General features: G+C 38.3%; 1 protein-coding gene across 1 annotated transcript in view; it reads right to left on the reverse strand.

Annotated features, from left to right (window-relative positions):
• Positions 1-283: 283 nt before the first annotated feature.
• The window catches only part of LOC126299083 (dolichyl-diphosphooligosaccharide--protein glycosyltransferase subunit 1), a 101,661-nt gene continuing 86,935 nt past the window's right edge, over positions 284-15,009 (reverse strand). Inside the window, exons 9-10 of the mRNA XM_049990753.1 lie at positions 13,573-13,697; positions 284-842 (exon numbers count right to left, since the gene is read on the reverse strand). Of these exons, the coding sequence (XP_049846710.1) occupies positions 683-842; positions 13,573-13,697 (285 nt within the window). The 3' untranslated portion in view covers positions 284-682. The remainder of the gene's footprint in view (positions 843-13,572; positions 13,698-15,009) is intronic.

The raw sequence follows: 15,009 nt of genomic DNA on the forward strand, positions 1-15,009 counted from the left end.
GAGTGCAATGCCAATGTGACTGAACACGAAAGCAAATCTTCCACATTAAATACCATTTTAAAAAAGGAAAAAGATAATCTTATCACTTATATATTATCACACTCCAGTCCCCTTCATTATCTATACTCTCTTTGTGCAGTTATACAAACATATAAAAAACAGTGGAACATCCCAGATAGAGCCTAACCGATGAAAGTGCAAGCCTGGTGAAGGGGCTAACACTGAGCTTTGGAATTAATCAGATGGAGTTATTCCTGTATTCAGGAAAAAATTAAACACCATGTACAACCTATTTCACTCTGTATTATTCCCTTTACCAGAGAAGAAATACCAAAGAATTTGGAACAAATATACCTGGTGCAAACTACAACTCGGGTAGTTCCAAAATACATCATTTTCCTTCCAAGCACAAACTTTGCCAGGCTACAACTGCCCAAAATAGAAATGGAAACCACTATACATGAAAATTAATGTAAAAAAATCCACATTACACAATGAAGGCAAATACCTGAGCAAAATACAACATTCTGACAAAAAAAATTACACAAAGTCTTTCTCAATTACCTATATTTTTCTTTAGAGTGGTTCCCATTCAGCAGAAACCTCTCTTGAAACAAAGCAAACTTTTTCCCATTTAAATGCTAAACAGTCTTTTTGATGTCTCACAGGTATATGTAAGTTCTCACTGAAGAGATTTAACAATAGCATTTATTTTTTCAATGCATTCTTCTTTCTTCTTATTAATCTGATTTTCTGTATCAATCTGAGCTCTGGTTGATTTTCCAGGAATCACTTTATCTACGTAGAGACTCTGATGCTGTGAATAAAGCTCCTTCAATTGCCTGTAAAATATAAACACGAGTTGTTACTATTTTTTTTTCTTCCATTGCAAATGAACAATTTCTTATACAAGCTTGACATCACAAATTATAACAAACAGAGATTCAAAACTCAGTGCAAATATTCCTAAAATAATGACTATAAATATTCACATTCTACTGCCCAAGATCTTCACTTTCTCCCGTCGTAGGTTTGACCAACTGCTAGAGATTTTATTGTTGAATATAGTTTCCAGCATTGCTGTGCTCTGTCACAGGACATTATATTGACTTATAGTACGCATTTTCTTTTCAAATGTATGATTGATATATGAAACTCTTAAACTGGCATATGACATGCTGTGGTTGCTGATGTGAATGACAGAGTCCGATCACTGTAGATGATGAATGCTATCAAAGGCACCCTAAGGGAAAGTAAAAAAATAACAAAACATGGGTCCCTGCCTGTCTTTTCCCTAAGCCATCACAGCAGTTATGGGCAAAATAGTGGAGTTGTCTACATTAAAAAAAAAAAAAATCCAGAGTGTCCAATCATGTGCATTATAACAGAAGAAAGTACCTTATATAAGACACAGGTTCTTCAAAGGTGGAAATCTACAGTATCATGATGAAAACACTAAAACGAAGTGTTACAAGTTACCAGAGGTTTTGATGATAACTGAAGGTTTATTTACCATCCTTCAGTCTTATTCATACAGAAATACACGAGATGTTTGAACAACAATGCCTTCAGACACAATATTTTTTATGTTTTATTGAATTATGTGATCCCCTTCAGAACCTGTGAGTCATATTCAGGTGCAAATTGTCTAATACCTAATTTACACAAGCTCGAGAGAGATGATACCCATGTTTCTTTTATGAGAAAGTTGGATGTTATGTTTTGTATTTTATGACTCAAGCTCAGAAAATATATGAAAAATGGTGGAACAAACAGTGATAAACTTACTGAAGAAACAAGGAAGAACATGTTTAACCTTTTGAGGTTAACAAACATTCGTTAGTTCATTTTGTCATGACACATCACGTCACTCAAGCCACACATTTGTTTACACATTTTAAAAACACTTCACTTCACAGAAGTACACTGCCAGAAAAAAAAAAAATAGTACATCATCTTAGAGGTTTCCAAATCAGTAATGATTTATTGTTGCAACAGTGCATATGGAGTATCTGAAACGATTACATTTACAGATCAACAGCACAAGCAGTTCTGAGGTACCAGGTATCAACCCATACTGAAACACCCATACAAGCAAGTGATGCAGCCTACAGCAGCAGGAATGCAGACACTGACACTGGCATCCAGTTAATCATACAGACAGTGAATACTGTCCTGGTATGCATTATTCCATGCCTGCGAAACCTGATCACTATATGACTTGGTAACTTTAGTTCTGTAAGAATTGTTGATTGATGAGTCACAGGAGTCACTTCTGCCCCATCACATCCCACACCTGCTCAACTGGAGACAAGTCTGGAGATTGTGTTGGCCAGGGAAGTTGTTGCACATCGAGTTTCACGAGTAGTCTTTGGTGAGCATTATCCTGTTGGAACAACACATCATTTTCCTGTTGCAAGAACGGCAAAAGAATGATTCTAACAAGATTCTGCAAGTACCAAGCGCTGGTTAGCATTCCCTGCAGAAAAACAAGAGTTGTAGCTTTTAACATCCCAGACCGTAAGACTTGGGGTGGGACCAGTGTGTCTTGGACAAATGTACTCTACAATAGTGCTCATGAGATGTACGTCGTAAATGCAAACAGCCATCATGTGCATGCAGGCAGAGTCTGCTTTCATCACTGAAAACCATGGCGCACCACTTCATTTTCCAAGTGATCCTCCGATGGTATCAATCAAGCAAGCCATGCATATCAATGCTGTGGTGGAGTGGAAGATGGGCTAAAGGTGTGCATGCCCACAGTGCCATTGCTAACAACCGGATGTGTTGACACACTTGGCTCACAAATCCTCTCATCTGTGCTGTAGTAGCTGCACAATCTGCCACTGCTGCCCTTCCAATACGACAATCCTGGTGAGTGTCTGCACTGCGTCGATGTCCAGAACCTAGTCTACAAATGTGAGAATGTTCACCTGACCACTCACTCATATCAGCATCATTGCACAACTGATGCAGCATGTCTATCTTGTGTGACAATACTCCAAAATGACTATTCCATCACTCGGAAGGCCACAATTTGACCTACTTCAAACTCATGCTGTTGGCTGTAGGAAGCATGAGCGCATCTCTGTGGTATGATTGGCTGTTTGCTGCACACGTTTGCACTACATTGAGTCATCTGGCTGTGAGCATTCCCTATTCAATGGTAGACACAGATGGCACTCTGGTAGTTACGACACTACACTATATGTTGGCAGATGATGATAAAACCATTTTTAGTACATTTATTATCCTCCAGGCAGCATCTGATAACACTGGAGCAAAATCGACCTCGTCTTTCCAGGTGTACCATTTTCCTTTTCCAGCAGTGTAGTTTAACCTGATACAGCATAAACTTCATCCTTGCTCAATAAGGTTAAACTAAATCTGTGAAGTGTTTTTACAATGTGTAAACAAATGTATGCATTGAGTGACATGACATGTGATGACAGAATGAATAAACCAATGTATGCTGACCTCAAAATGTTAAAAATGATCTTCCTTATTTGTTTAGTAAGTTCCACTATTTCTCACATATTTTCTGCACTTGACTCATGAAATACAAAACATAACATCTTTTTTGTAACAGGAACATGCATTTCATGTCACTGAAGAGCAAATGCAAATTATGTATTAGACTATTTGCACCTGAAGATGCACCCACAGAGCGCAACTAAACATAAAAGAATGTGACTGCAAGTAGTGTTATTCAAACTTCCTGTGTACTGAATAATGTCACATTCACAGTGACAAAATACAGACCAAATGAAAAAATAAAACAAAACATACAAAAATAGATAAAACATCTACCAATTTCTAGTTTCAAACTGATGCTAGTGCAGCAACACGGCCTGTATTGAGTTGAAAAATGTGGAAGCACAGTTGAAAGACAAGGATAATGATTTGGTATTTCCATCCTTGCTTTGGACAAAAGCAGTTATGTACCTGATGCTGCTTAACTTACTATTTTAGTGAGAGCTGGTGACACCAGCTTCAACTTGATATAAGAGCTCCTCTTACTGATCTCGATGAGTGACAGCTATGGCTCACAATGTAATGTTTCGCTTAGAAAACATAACTGACAAAGATGGTCTTTCCATGGAAAAACCTTTTGTTGACTGCTGGCAAAATGCACGAAAGTAAATGGTGTTATGGGTGTAGTTGTAAAGAAAATTAACACACTCAAGACTGAACAATTTTAATCATCAGTAGTTCACATCTTCATAGACAACTCAACTGTGAATGTGGTGATGTGCCTTATTTATGTGCAGTATGCTGGCTGTGCAGAGATGTGGTCTTCACACAATTTTTTTTAGCTTATGTAAAGACACAGCACTATTCATGGATAGAACATGGAAGAAAGTAAGAGAGGTCAACATTTATCGATGGATATTAGATCTTGAGAGAGCACTAGTCCTGAGCACAACTTTGCAGGGCAAATATAAACTGAAAAAGGAGACACTGAATGAAAATTTCGATGGATTTGTTCCAGGGCAATAAACTCTGTGAGAAATCAATGACAGTAGATTTAGAGACTTAAATATGTTTGAATTTGATTTTAACATTTTTTTTTTGGAAAGGGCACTGAAAAAACACTTCCTGAAATTCAAGTTGAGCTCATCAACTTTCAGTGTAGTTACATAGCGAGGGAGAAAATTTGAAAAATCTTCTGCAAGGACTATCCTTATAAACAGTTCTTGCATTTGTTTAAAATAGTTGTTCGATCCTGCAGAATGTTTGGAGTCGTATATTTGTGTGAAAGTTTTTCAGTGATAAAATTAATGGAATCAAAACCCAGGAATACTCTCATGTTCATAGAATGGAGTTTTCTATCTGATAACCATCAGATTCACTCTAAATGCAATAATGTTAACAAAATGACCTTAGCAAATACTGATGTAAAAAAAAAGTTTGTTATTTTTGCACGTAGTCGGCTTGTTTGGAACTTCACACTTCTGTGTAAGAGTGAATGAAATATATTATACATATTTAACAAATATTATGTATCCTTTGCTCAATACTTTGTGTTTATGTTCCATTTGTGCCCGTGAAATTAAAAACATATTACAACATATTGAAACTGAATGGACTAAAACTACAAGCCAAGAAATGTGCGTGTTTTTCGCCCATGATGAGCAGAGGAGCTAAAGTTGCTCTGGAATTTTTTCCTGTAAACAAGCTGCAAGTGCTCTCATGGCACCTGGCCTGAACATGTGCCTGTGATCCATAAGGCCTGCAGCTTTCGTGCCCAGTCCTGGTCCAAAGTCTCCTTTCATTGAAGAGGGGGAGGTATCTTGTGGTCATTGGTGACAGGAACAAGAGCACAAAGTGATATTCACAAATAAATATGACTGCAATCATATATTTTACACTCAAAGAGAAATCAATTTGTTACATTGGTAACATAACACACTCACCCATACAACAAAACACAGTTACGCAGCTTTTTTTTTCTGAAGCATCTGCACTGTTATTACCCGTTCAAAAATAATTTTGAACACTGAATATTATTACTGTTACTGCATATTAATACAGAAAACCTAAATCTAGATGGTAGGATGCAAATGTGAACTGCTGTTCTGAATATGAGTCCAGTGTGCAAACCGCTGCACTCTCTCACTTAACAGCAAAATAAATAAATAAACTAATAAATGTTTAGTAGTATCACCTTCACTGTCATGAAGAAATGGATAGGGACTGTACAAACAACTATAAGCTGTTGTTATTAAGCTGCAGCAACATTACAACACCACTGGCGAAGGATGCAACACTTATGGTGCTATTGGAATCCCCTAATAATGCCATTGTCACTGCAACTCCAAATGCACAACATTTGATCAGTCTGTCTTCACTCAAAAGTGGATGCCAGACAGTCTAGGGTTTGGTCATCTCCAGATTGAGGGCAAGAGTGGGTACAGCCCTCACGGCTGCCTCATGATAACAAATATGAGAGGCTACCCATTGTTGATAATACAAGTACTTCAGAGGCAGAATAGAATACCTCATCTGTTGGGCCAGTGGCCAACTTTCCTGCAAAATCTCAAAAATCACAGAGGGTGTGTTTGTTGGTCATTGGGTAGGTACTACAGCCACTCAGAGAAACAGCAGGCAGGTCAGGAAAGAATGCTAGTGTGCACTCAGTATGCTTGCCGGGAGATCTTGTCTGGGACATGGAGGAGGCTCTGCCAGTGACTGTTGAATGCACTGGGTGCACCTGCTGCAAGTAGTATCTTGTGTCAGCAGGAAAGATGTGTGCCATCTGGCTTCTGTGGCCATCCTTGGTTGCTTTAGACAATTGGTTGAATTGGTGGAGAGTCATACACAGTGTAGAAGCATGGCTCTTTATTTGCAGCATCATTCACAGAAACGATTGCACTACTTTGGTTTGGAGGTGAGTGGAAGATCTAAACCACGGCTATTATGATTCTGCGTTGATCTCGGATGTGAATTTCTCAACCTCCACTACTGGGTAGAACTGCTCTTAGCAGTTGTCATACTACACTTTGGTGATAGAATATGAGTCATGTGGTAAGAATACGTTAGTGTCGTACATAAATGTGATGAATGGTGAGAGCAGGCGAGATACCACATGGATGTCCCACACGAATGAAAACAACAAATAAACAAGTGTGAATATGTTACAAAAAAGGAATTCAAGAGTCAAGATTCCCAAAATGGAACACAACTTCAAAAACATTAAAAACATGTGTTTTGACAGAGCACAGATGTGAAACTGTTGCGTCCATTTGTTGCAGATTATGTGAAAAATTGTAAGTTTTCATCATTTCCTTGGGAGTGATCACATTCACATACATACAAACACATATCAGGCAAGGAGGTGTATCTCACTCACTTACCAGATGTACAAATTCAAATTTAGTGCATACTAAGAGATTCCTATCATATGACACACCTACTGTCACTAATGTCATGTATGATACACCAGCTGTATTTTCCAGTAGAGGATGCGGTTGACTTGTCGCCTTGTCATCAAATGTTTGTGGTCCCCATTCGAAAGCCACTTCCTTTCAACTGATAATGCAGTAGTTGTGCCGAATCAGTTGCCATTATTGGTTCCTATCTTACGCCTCACTGTTGCAAATGGATCTTACACCATGACACAGACACAAATTTGAATAAAGTGAACAGCGAAATGGAAAAAACACCGCATGAGGGAGGTTTGAACACATCACACCTGCTTAGCAGTCCAACACCATAACCAATTAGCCACGACGCCATCTCTCTTCACACCTGCTTTACATTGCGCTTCTTATTCTTCGACCGTTTACTGTTTCTATTTTGCCTGTTTTTCACAGTTCAGTACACCTCCTTCCTGTTTACATGCTAGATCTGTGTTCAATTTTTGATGGGCTGTCCACTGCACTCTCTTACCACTAAATCTGAGGGTTAGCATTGAATCTTTACAGTTAAGTAGCAATCCATCTTTTCCCTCACTGTTAAGTAAATGTAATTCATTCATGAAAGAAGTGTCTTATAAGACACTTGTTCGACTGTTTCTTGAGAACTGATTATCAGTCCAGGATTCTTACCAGATTTAGTAAAACAGAAGAGAGAGAGAGACAGAGAGAGAGAGAGAGAGAGAGAGAGAGAGAGAGAGAGAGAGAGAGAGGATCCAACAAACATTCCAGTGGTAGTCTCTACAAGAACACCATTGCGTGTCACGGAGGAAGTTATTGCTGAAATTCTGCATATCTGTTCCGAAAAGAACTGGGACACATATTACTTTTGCCCACATATGGATAGTGAAATGGATGACAAAAATCAGAAATTATAACTCATGTGGAAGTCTAGCGAGTCATTCTCTCCGCAAAGCATTCACAAATGGACGAGAGAACTGGGAAAATGATTGTAGTACCAGATGTACCATCCACCACACCCCACAAGGTGGCTTGTGAAGCACAAACGTGTATGTAGATGGTTTTATGTGGAAGACATCTAAGCATTGGGCACATTCTACTCTTTTAGAAAGCACTAGTTCAAATATCTGCACATAAGATTTGCAAATAAGTGCAAATACTGTTAAATAAGGTGGCTAATTCTGCAGTAAAACACACCAATCTTGTCATGTAAATTCCAAGCACAACTGCATGTCCACCTCTAAGATACTTTAGTACACAGTCAATCCCTATGCACGCATCTCAACTTCTGTAACATAAAATACAGTCACAATAAAGATGCTAATACATCCCATTTACAATCTAAGTTACCCCAGTTACTGTTCAACACTATTTTGTAACAGCATCTCTCACTAACAGTAATTTTATCACAAGGAAACCACTCCGGACCAAAATTTAGGAATTGTGTACAGAAAGACAGGGAAGTAAGACTACTATCATGAATTTTATCATATTCAAATAAGGTCTGAATGAAACAACTGTCTTCCTCTACCTGTACCCTTGCAACTAAATGATTGGTACACCAACCACCTATAAATCTTTTGCAGATCAAGACTTAAAACCAATGCTGCTGGAGTCACCTGACTGAACAAGAGCAAATGTACACTTTTATTTATTTTCCTGACCTTTAATATTTACAAACAAGAACTAAGACTGATGTGAAAACTAATATTTATGATATATATCCAGTGCTGGAAATCAGATTCTTACAGTGGTGAGCCAGCCCCAAATGTGCAAAGGGCGTTCAAAAAGTTTTGCACAATCATCTCTAATTTCTTTTTTTATTTTTTGCAGAAGGAGAATGAAATATTTTGTGAACATACTTGGAACATTTAGCTATAAGTTGGTGTATAAAAGTATTTTCTTTTATTTACAGGTGAGCCATAATGGACCATGAAGTAGATGCCAGGTTGCAACAACAGTCGGTGATGGAGTTCCTCTTCAAGACCGGCGATGACTCTGCCACATCGAATCACAGGTAGGTGCTCCCTGTTTATGGGGAGGACACAGTGGATCGCACCATTGTCAAGCGATGGGTGCAGAGGTTTAAAGAAGGTGATTTCTCTCTACTGAACAATCCACGATGCGGTAAACCATCGACGGCAGTGAGTGATGTGAATGAGACCATTGAACAAATCATCCAAAATGAGAGATGAGTGATGACATGACGGCTTGCCAAAATGACTCATTTGTCATTGGGTAGTGTGATATCACTAGTACAGTCACCACGGCACAGAAAAATCTGTGCACATTGGGTGCCTAGATTACCGACAAGGGAAATGAAAACAGTGAGGAAGTATGTGTGCGAGGGTCTCAATAAGACACTTACTGGAGAGTGGAAACAGCATTTTGACGGCGTTATTACCCAGGATGAAACATGGTTGTTTTTGTCTTAACCTAGGAGCAAAACCCAATCCAAGGAGTGGCGTCATCCAAGTTCCCCTCAGAAGAAGAAGAAGAAGAAGAAACCAAGACTTTCACGGACAGCAGACCGAAAGGTGATGACATCCTTCTTCTGGGATAAGTGTGGCATCATTTTCATTGACTTTTTGGAACCTGGGTCCACAATTAACCAGGACCATTACTGTTTGTCATTGGACAAGCTGTGACATGCCATGAAGATCCGCAGACCACAGCTTCAGGGTCAGCTCACCAGACTACACTATGACAATGCCAAACCCCATACAGCCCTTATGACGCAGGAGAAAGTCAGGAAAATGGGTTGGAAATTGTTCCTCATCCTCCCAACAGTCTGGGCTTGGCTCCGTCTGATTTTTACCTCTGAAGGCCCACCTGCACGGTAAAACAGTTGTTAGCGAGAAAGACCTCATTTCCTGTGTCAAGCGATGGTGTAAAAGTCAATCCCCAGAATTTTACCAAAGTGCATTTACATCATGGAAAGAATTATGGACCAGATGTGTTGCAGCTGATGGAGGCTACATTGAGTAGGCTCTATGTATAGCTAAATGTTCCAAGTATGTTCACAAAAAACTTCACTCTCCTCCTGCAAAAAATAAATAAATTAGAGATGACTGTGCAAAAGTTTTTGAATGCCCTTTGTAGAATGTGCCAATATTATGATTACATATAAATTTTATTATAGTTTACTACTCAACACTTTTACAAATAGATACCACAAATAAAACAAATAATTATTATGTTCACACTTTAATGATGACCCTTTCAGAAAAGTTTGACAGGAACAGTTATCATACTATTGGCCAATCAGTTCAGCAACATATACGCAATACAAATATCATACTCTACAGTGACTGGATGAAAGTAACCTTTTCTATAGTCTGTTCAAAATTACTTTAGGGTTGACATCTTTGCAGAAACGTGTGGAGTCATGAAGCAGAGTTGCCACACCTCACACAGAAGACGTGTGAACACTTCACTCAACATGCGCAAACTTACAGACTATTCAGTGTAAAAAGATGGAACTAGCGTTAGTGAGTTGTGGAAGAGCTGCACTAGGTCCATTTGAGCAACAATTGGGACCAGTCATCATCAGTGCAGAGCGGTAGTTGTTTTCAGGCAGTGGATTCTCCCAGTTTCAGTTATTCCTGAGAAGCCAAAAGGTATGTGACCAGAGGCCAATAGCAGTTTCCAACATATATAACTAGTCAGTGGCAGTTCATCCAGAATCTCCAAAGAGCAAAGGCCACAAAGGTGTCTGTATACAGTGCAACAGCTCTCCCAGCTAACGGAGGAAGACAATAATAATAATAATAATAATAATAATAATAATAATAATAATGACTTATTCTTTTCCACTGAGACTATCAATTCATTTAAAACAAAGTGTTTCATTCTACATAACTATCTAGTTTCGACTGCTTGCCTAATTTCAAGTACTAATTTTCATTTCCTCATGTGTATTGCACTAACAGATCATATATGATGCTGTAGTATAATAAATCATGAGAAAATACCCCAACAAAACTGGCATACCAAAAACCACAATTAAAGGAATAATACCAGGTAGCCTACTTTATGGTGAATCTGGACGTACATTATGTGCACAGTAACCTAGACTACTGGTATATGCTTTTTAGTGGGCTTGACGAAATTCTGATGTTTTTGCAGTATTCTCTTATATTTTGTTTCTTGTAAGACATAATGTATGAGCTGTTACTGTTATACCTATGAACATCACTAAATGTTTACTTGAGAGTGACTTAATGTTGTGTTGTGTTGTGTTTTTCGTGTTTCCACATTTCTGTCCAACGCATGTATTTATCAAGCCTATCATCTCCTCCACTTGGTCTGACATATTATGAGGCATCTTGTCGACGTCAACAACAACAAAACAGTTGGAAGATTTATCAAAACCAATAGCTGATAGTGTAGGCATGTAAATGTGAGCTATTTCTTGAGTGATCTCATATGACAACTCCTAATGAAGAGACAGATGCTGAAGATTTACACTGAATAACATTTGACGAACCTGCTTCCGACATTGTTCAGTACCACACAACACAAAATAGTAATGACAGATACAATATTAACCATACAATTGCAAGAAATGAAAACATACAAAATAACAGTGTGCAACAAATGATCCCACAGGACAGCAAGACCCCTCGAACTTCAGCACAGAGCAAGCAGGCAGTGTTATACAGTGGGCCATGAATGTCTGACAACAGCAGATGGTTTCTGCGGCTGAAGGTCTCACAGTATTGGCTGAATTTGTGCCGTACCTTTCTCGTGGACCTCACTCAACTACCTTATCTGTAGCTCTCAATCCTAAATAAACTTCAAATACACTAGATGTAAAATAATTTTATTAACATTTGACAGTCGTGAAAATTATAGCTATATCTTTCATTCACCGATTCCTCAACATAGCAGAATGAGTGGTTCAAGAGAAATTTACTTCATTTAGTTTCAACAAAGGATTTACCAGTCCTTAAGATTTTAAGCACAGTGGGAAGAAAGTTGGAATTTTTTGCACCAGCATACATAGCACCTCACTGCACAAGAGGCAGACTTTTTTGGTTGGTAGTCTAAGTCATTCTTATATTTTATGTCATGCACTCGGACTGCTAGATACTTTCAGAGGAGTGGGGGTTCTTTATAAGGACACAAATAGAGAGAAAAATGTACTGAGAAGAAACGGTAAGTGTTCCCAGCTAATTAAACAATTTGCAACAGGAGGTTTTTAGACACTCTACGAATGACTGTCATCACTCTTCTCTGATCAATGAAGATTTTTTGCACAAGACAAGAGTTCGCCCAGAAGATAATTTCATATGACATGATGGAGTGCACAGATGCAAAATACGCTGTCTTTCAGACCATTTGGTATTGAAGAGAGCACTGTAATATGAGAAGGCACTCTTAATCCAAAAGCAGCTAAGCTCAATCTCTTCACAGTTTGAAGTATGTGATGTTCCCAGTTCAGTTAGCAGTCTTAAGTGAAGGCCCAGGAACATGATGTGATCAACTCCCTGCAATTGCTGGTCATCAAATTCCACTATCATTGTGACTTGACTGAAACTGCATAAAATCCGTCTTGCTTAGGTTGGCAGAAATGGAGCTAACAGAAAGTCAGTTAAATGCTGGTGTTGTCTACGAACAAAGTAAATTTGCACTCATCATCCCAGCTTCAGACAAATCATTAGCATAAATTGGAAACAGAACCTTGTGAGACTCCATGATGAATAACATCCTAGTCTGGTGCGAGAGCTATGTCCAGTTTGTAATTCACAGCTTCCAAAATCACTTTCTGCTTCCTGTTGGTGAGACAGTATCTCTCCTGGTTTCCTAATTCTCCCCCTACATTACTTTATCTGTTACGCGTTAAAACAAGATTACTTCATCCAGCAGAAGTCATAGTTTTATGACAAGTTTACCAGAGGCTTCTGAAGTTGCTCCGATAGTAAACTTTAATAATGTATGGCACTGTGGATTCAGTGGAAAGGTTTTTTGTTACGTTTCTTGATGTTTTCCCAGCAAAGCAATTATTCCATCATTTTTTGGGTGTGTGTCTGGGGTATTTTTAATTCATGTTCCCATATTTTGGCTAACAACCTTTCAGCCATTCTCAAGATAGTTGCTTGCAAATTTTTAAATCACTTTACACACTTTAGATTAAACTTGCAAGCATCAGAGGTAACACTGTTGTTGCGAGAACTCATTTTGAGAAAGTTTTAAAGGTTATCAGCCGAAATATCAAAACATGAATTAAAAATATCCCAGATGCACACCTGAAAAATTATGGAATAAGGTTCCTTGTTGACTGACAGCATTAATTAACAAACTGATTTGCCATTCCACTCAAAACAAAGGAAATGAGCTTGCAGTTAACACTGAAGAATTGCATGAACCATAAAAAATATCTATAGGATTGAATTGCCTTTAGAGAGAAATATTTTTTCCACACTTCATGTTGCTGCACTAGCCACGTAACTTTTGTTTGGCTTGAAGTAACCTGATTGAATTAAACAGAGATGAGTATGTTTGTCTCTTCTAAAGCACAGTGTACATGCAAGCATGAATACTTTCTTTTTATTCTGCATTTGGGAGAAACATTTTTGATAGAGAAATGGCCAAGTTGAAATTCAGCAGTCTGGCTTGAATTCAAGATTCATTATATTTCCTCCAGTCATTACATGCAAGATATTTAGCAGTTAAGTATAAAATATATTACCTGTCTGCTTTCTGCAGCTCGGAAACCTTTTCAGCAATATCTGGTGCATCTTTCAGTTTCAATAACAGCTCAGCAATGGCTGATGTTTGTGCCTTGTATTCTTGATTTATACTTTTCATTGCACTCTGAAAAAGGAAAATGTTTATTACAAAATGAGGAGCTTCTCTTATGTGGATAACTGACTAGGTTACACTGGAAATCTTGGTCTGGAGACTGAAAGCACTCAGAAGTTGCTGTTCCATAATAGACGGGGCAACGGAGTGCAGGAGAAACACATGCTACATATGTAGGGAAAAAAAGAAGTCCAGATAAAGGAAGCGATAAAAGATGTGAGGGACCTGCAGTTAACAGTAATTTACACTTGAGAGTTTATTCTTTGTTCACCTATTAATCCAGAAAAATATAACGATTTGACAGTAATTTACTATATTTAGAGTAAGGAAACAAGTTATCTGGAAACAAAAGCATTTTGTTTAACACGAAAGAGCTTACAAAATGTGGAGGATACCAAAGTAACCTCGACAATAAAACAGAAAATTTGTATGGGGACAACAAATGATGAAAAAATAAATAGCAAAAGGCAGTGGTTGTTTAACTGCAAAAGAAAAGGGAAATTCTTTAAGACACTCTTTAACACTAGTTGCCACCACCCAGCAAAGACAATGGGCCTTCTTAAAATGACAATTAATCCAGCCTATGTCATCTCAGATGGAGATATGCTCATGGAAAATGGAAATATGTCTTGTCAGATACAGCATGAAATACAGTTGCATCAAAGGAATACCAAAAAAGAGGATGATGGCAAACACTGTTATGAGTAGAGTACTGAGTAAACTTCAAGTTAAAGTGATTTTTGGCTTCTGGCAGAAACCACTTCAGTGCTTTTGGGCTCTGTCAATGATGACCTACAACTAAAGGATTACATGTGAATGGGACAAGTCGTAACACGAGACTACAAAGTTCCGGGTGGGTGGAATACAAATAACGGAAGGGGTGAAGTTCATAGCTGTGCTGACACACACACACACACACACACACACACACACACACCCACACACACACACACACACACACCAACTGAAATCTTGCTATGTTTTAGGGCAATATTTTCCTAAACCCTATCACAGCTACAGACGTGCTCTCTGCAGTCCATGCTTAGTAAGGCTTTCTCATCACTGTCACTGCTCCCCTAATGTACTACCTATGTTGTGAGGCAGCATTCCAACCATTATGAAATACTTGTTACCTGATGTTAAGAAAAACTACTCAGTGAAAAAATTTGATTTTTGCATGACTTGCCATCTGCTATCTTCACTCAATAAAGGATGGAGTTTCTGTTCATTATTAGTCATAGTTACAGTGCAGCATCAAATTAAGTAAAGCACTGCATGAAATTTTAAAGAATTTGCAAAGGTAGAAATGCATTTCCTAGACTTT

Source organism: Schistocerca gregaria, chromosome X, assembly GCF_023897955.1.
Source record: "Schistocerca gregaria isolate iqSchGreg1 chromosome X, iqSchGreg1.2, whole genome shotgun sequence".
Lineage (NCBI taxonomy): Eukaryota > Metazoa > Arthropoda > Insecta > Orthoptera > Acrididae > Schistocerca > Schistocerca gregaria.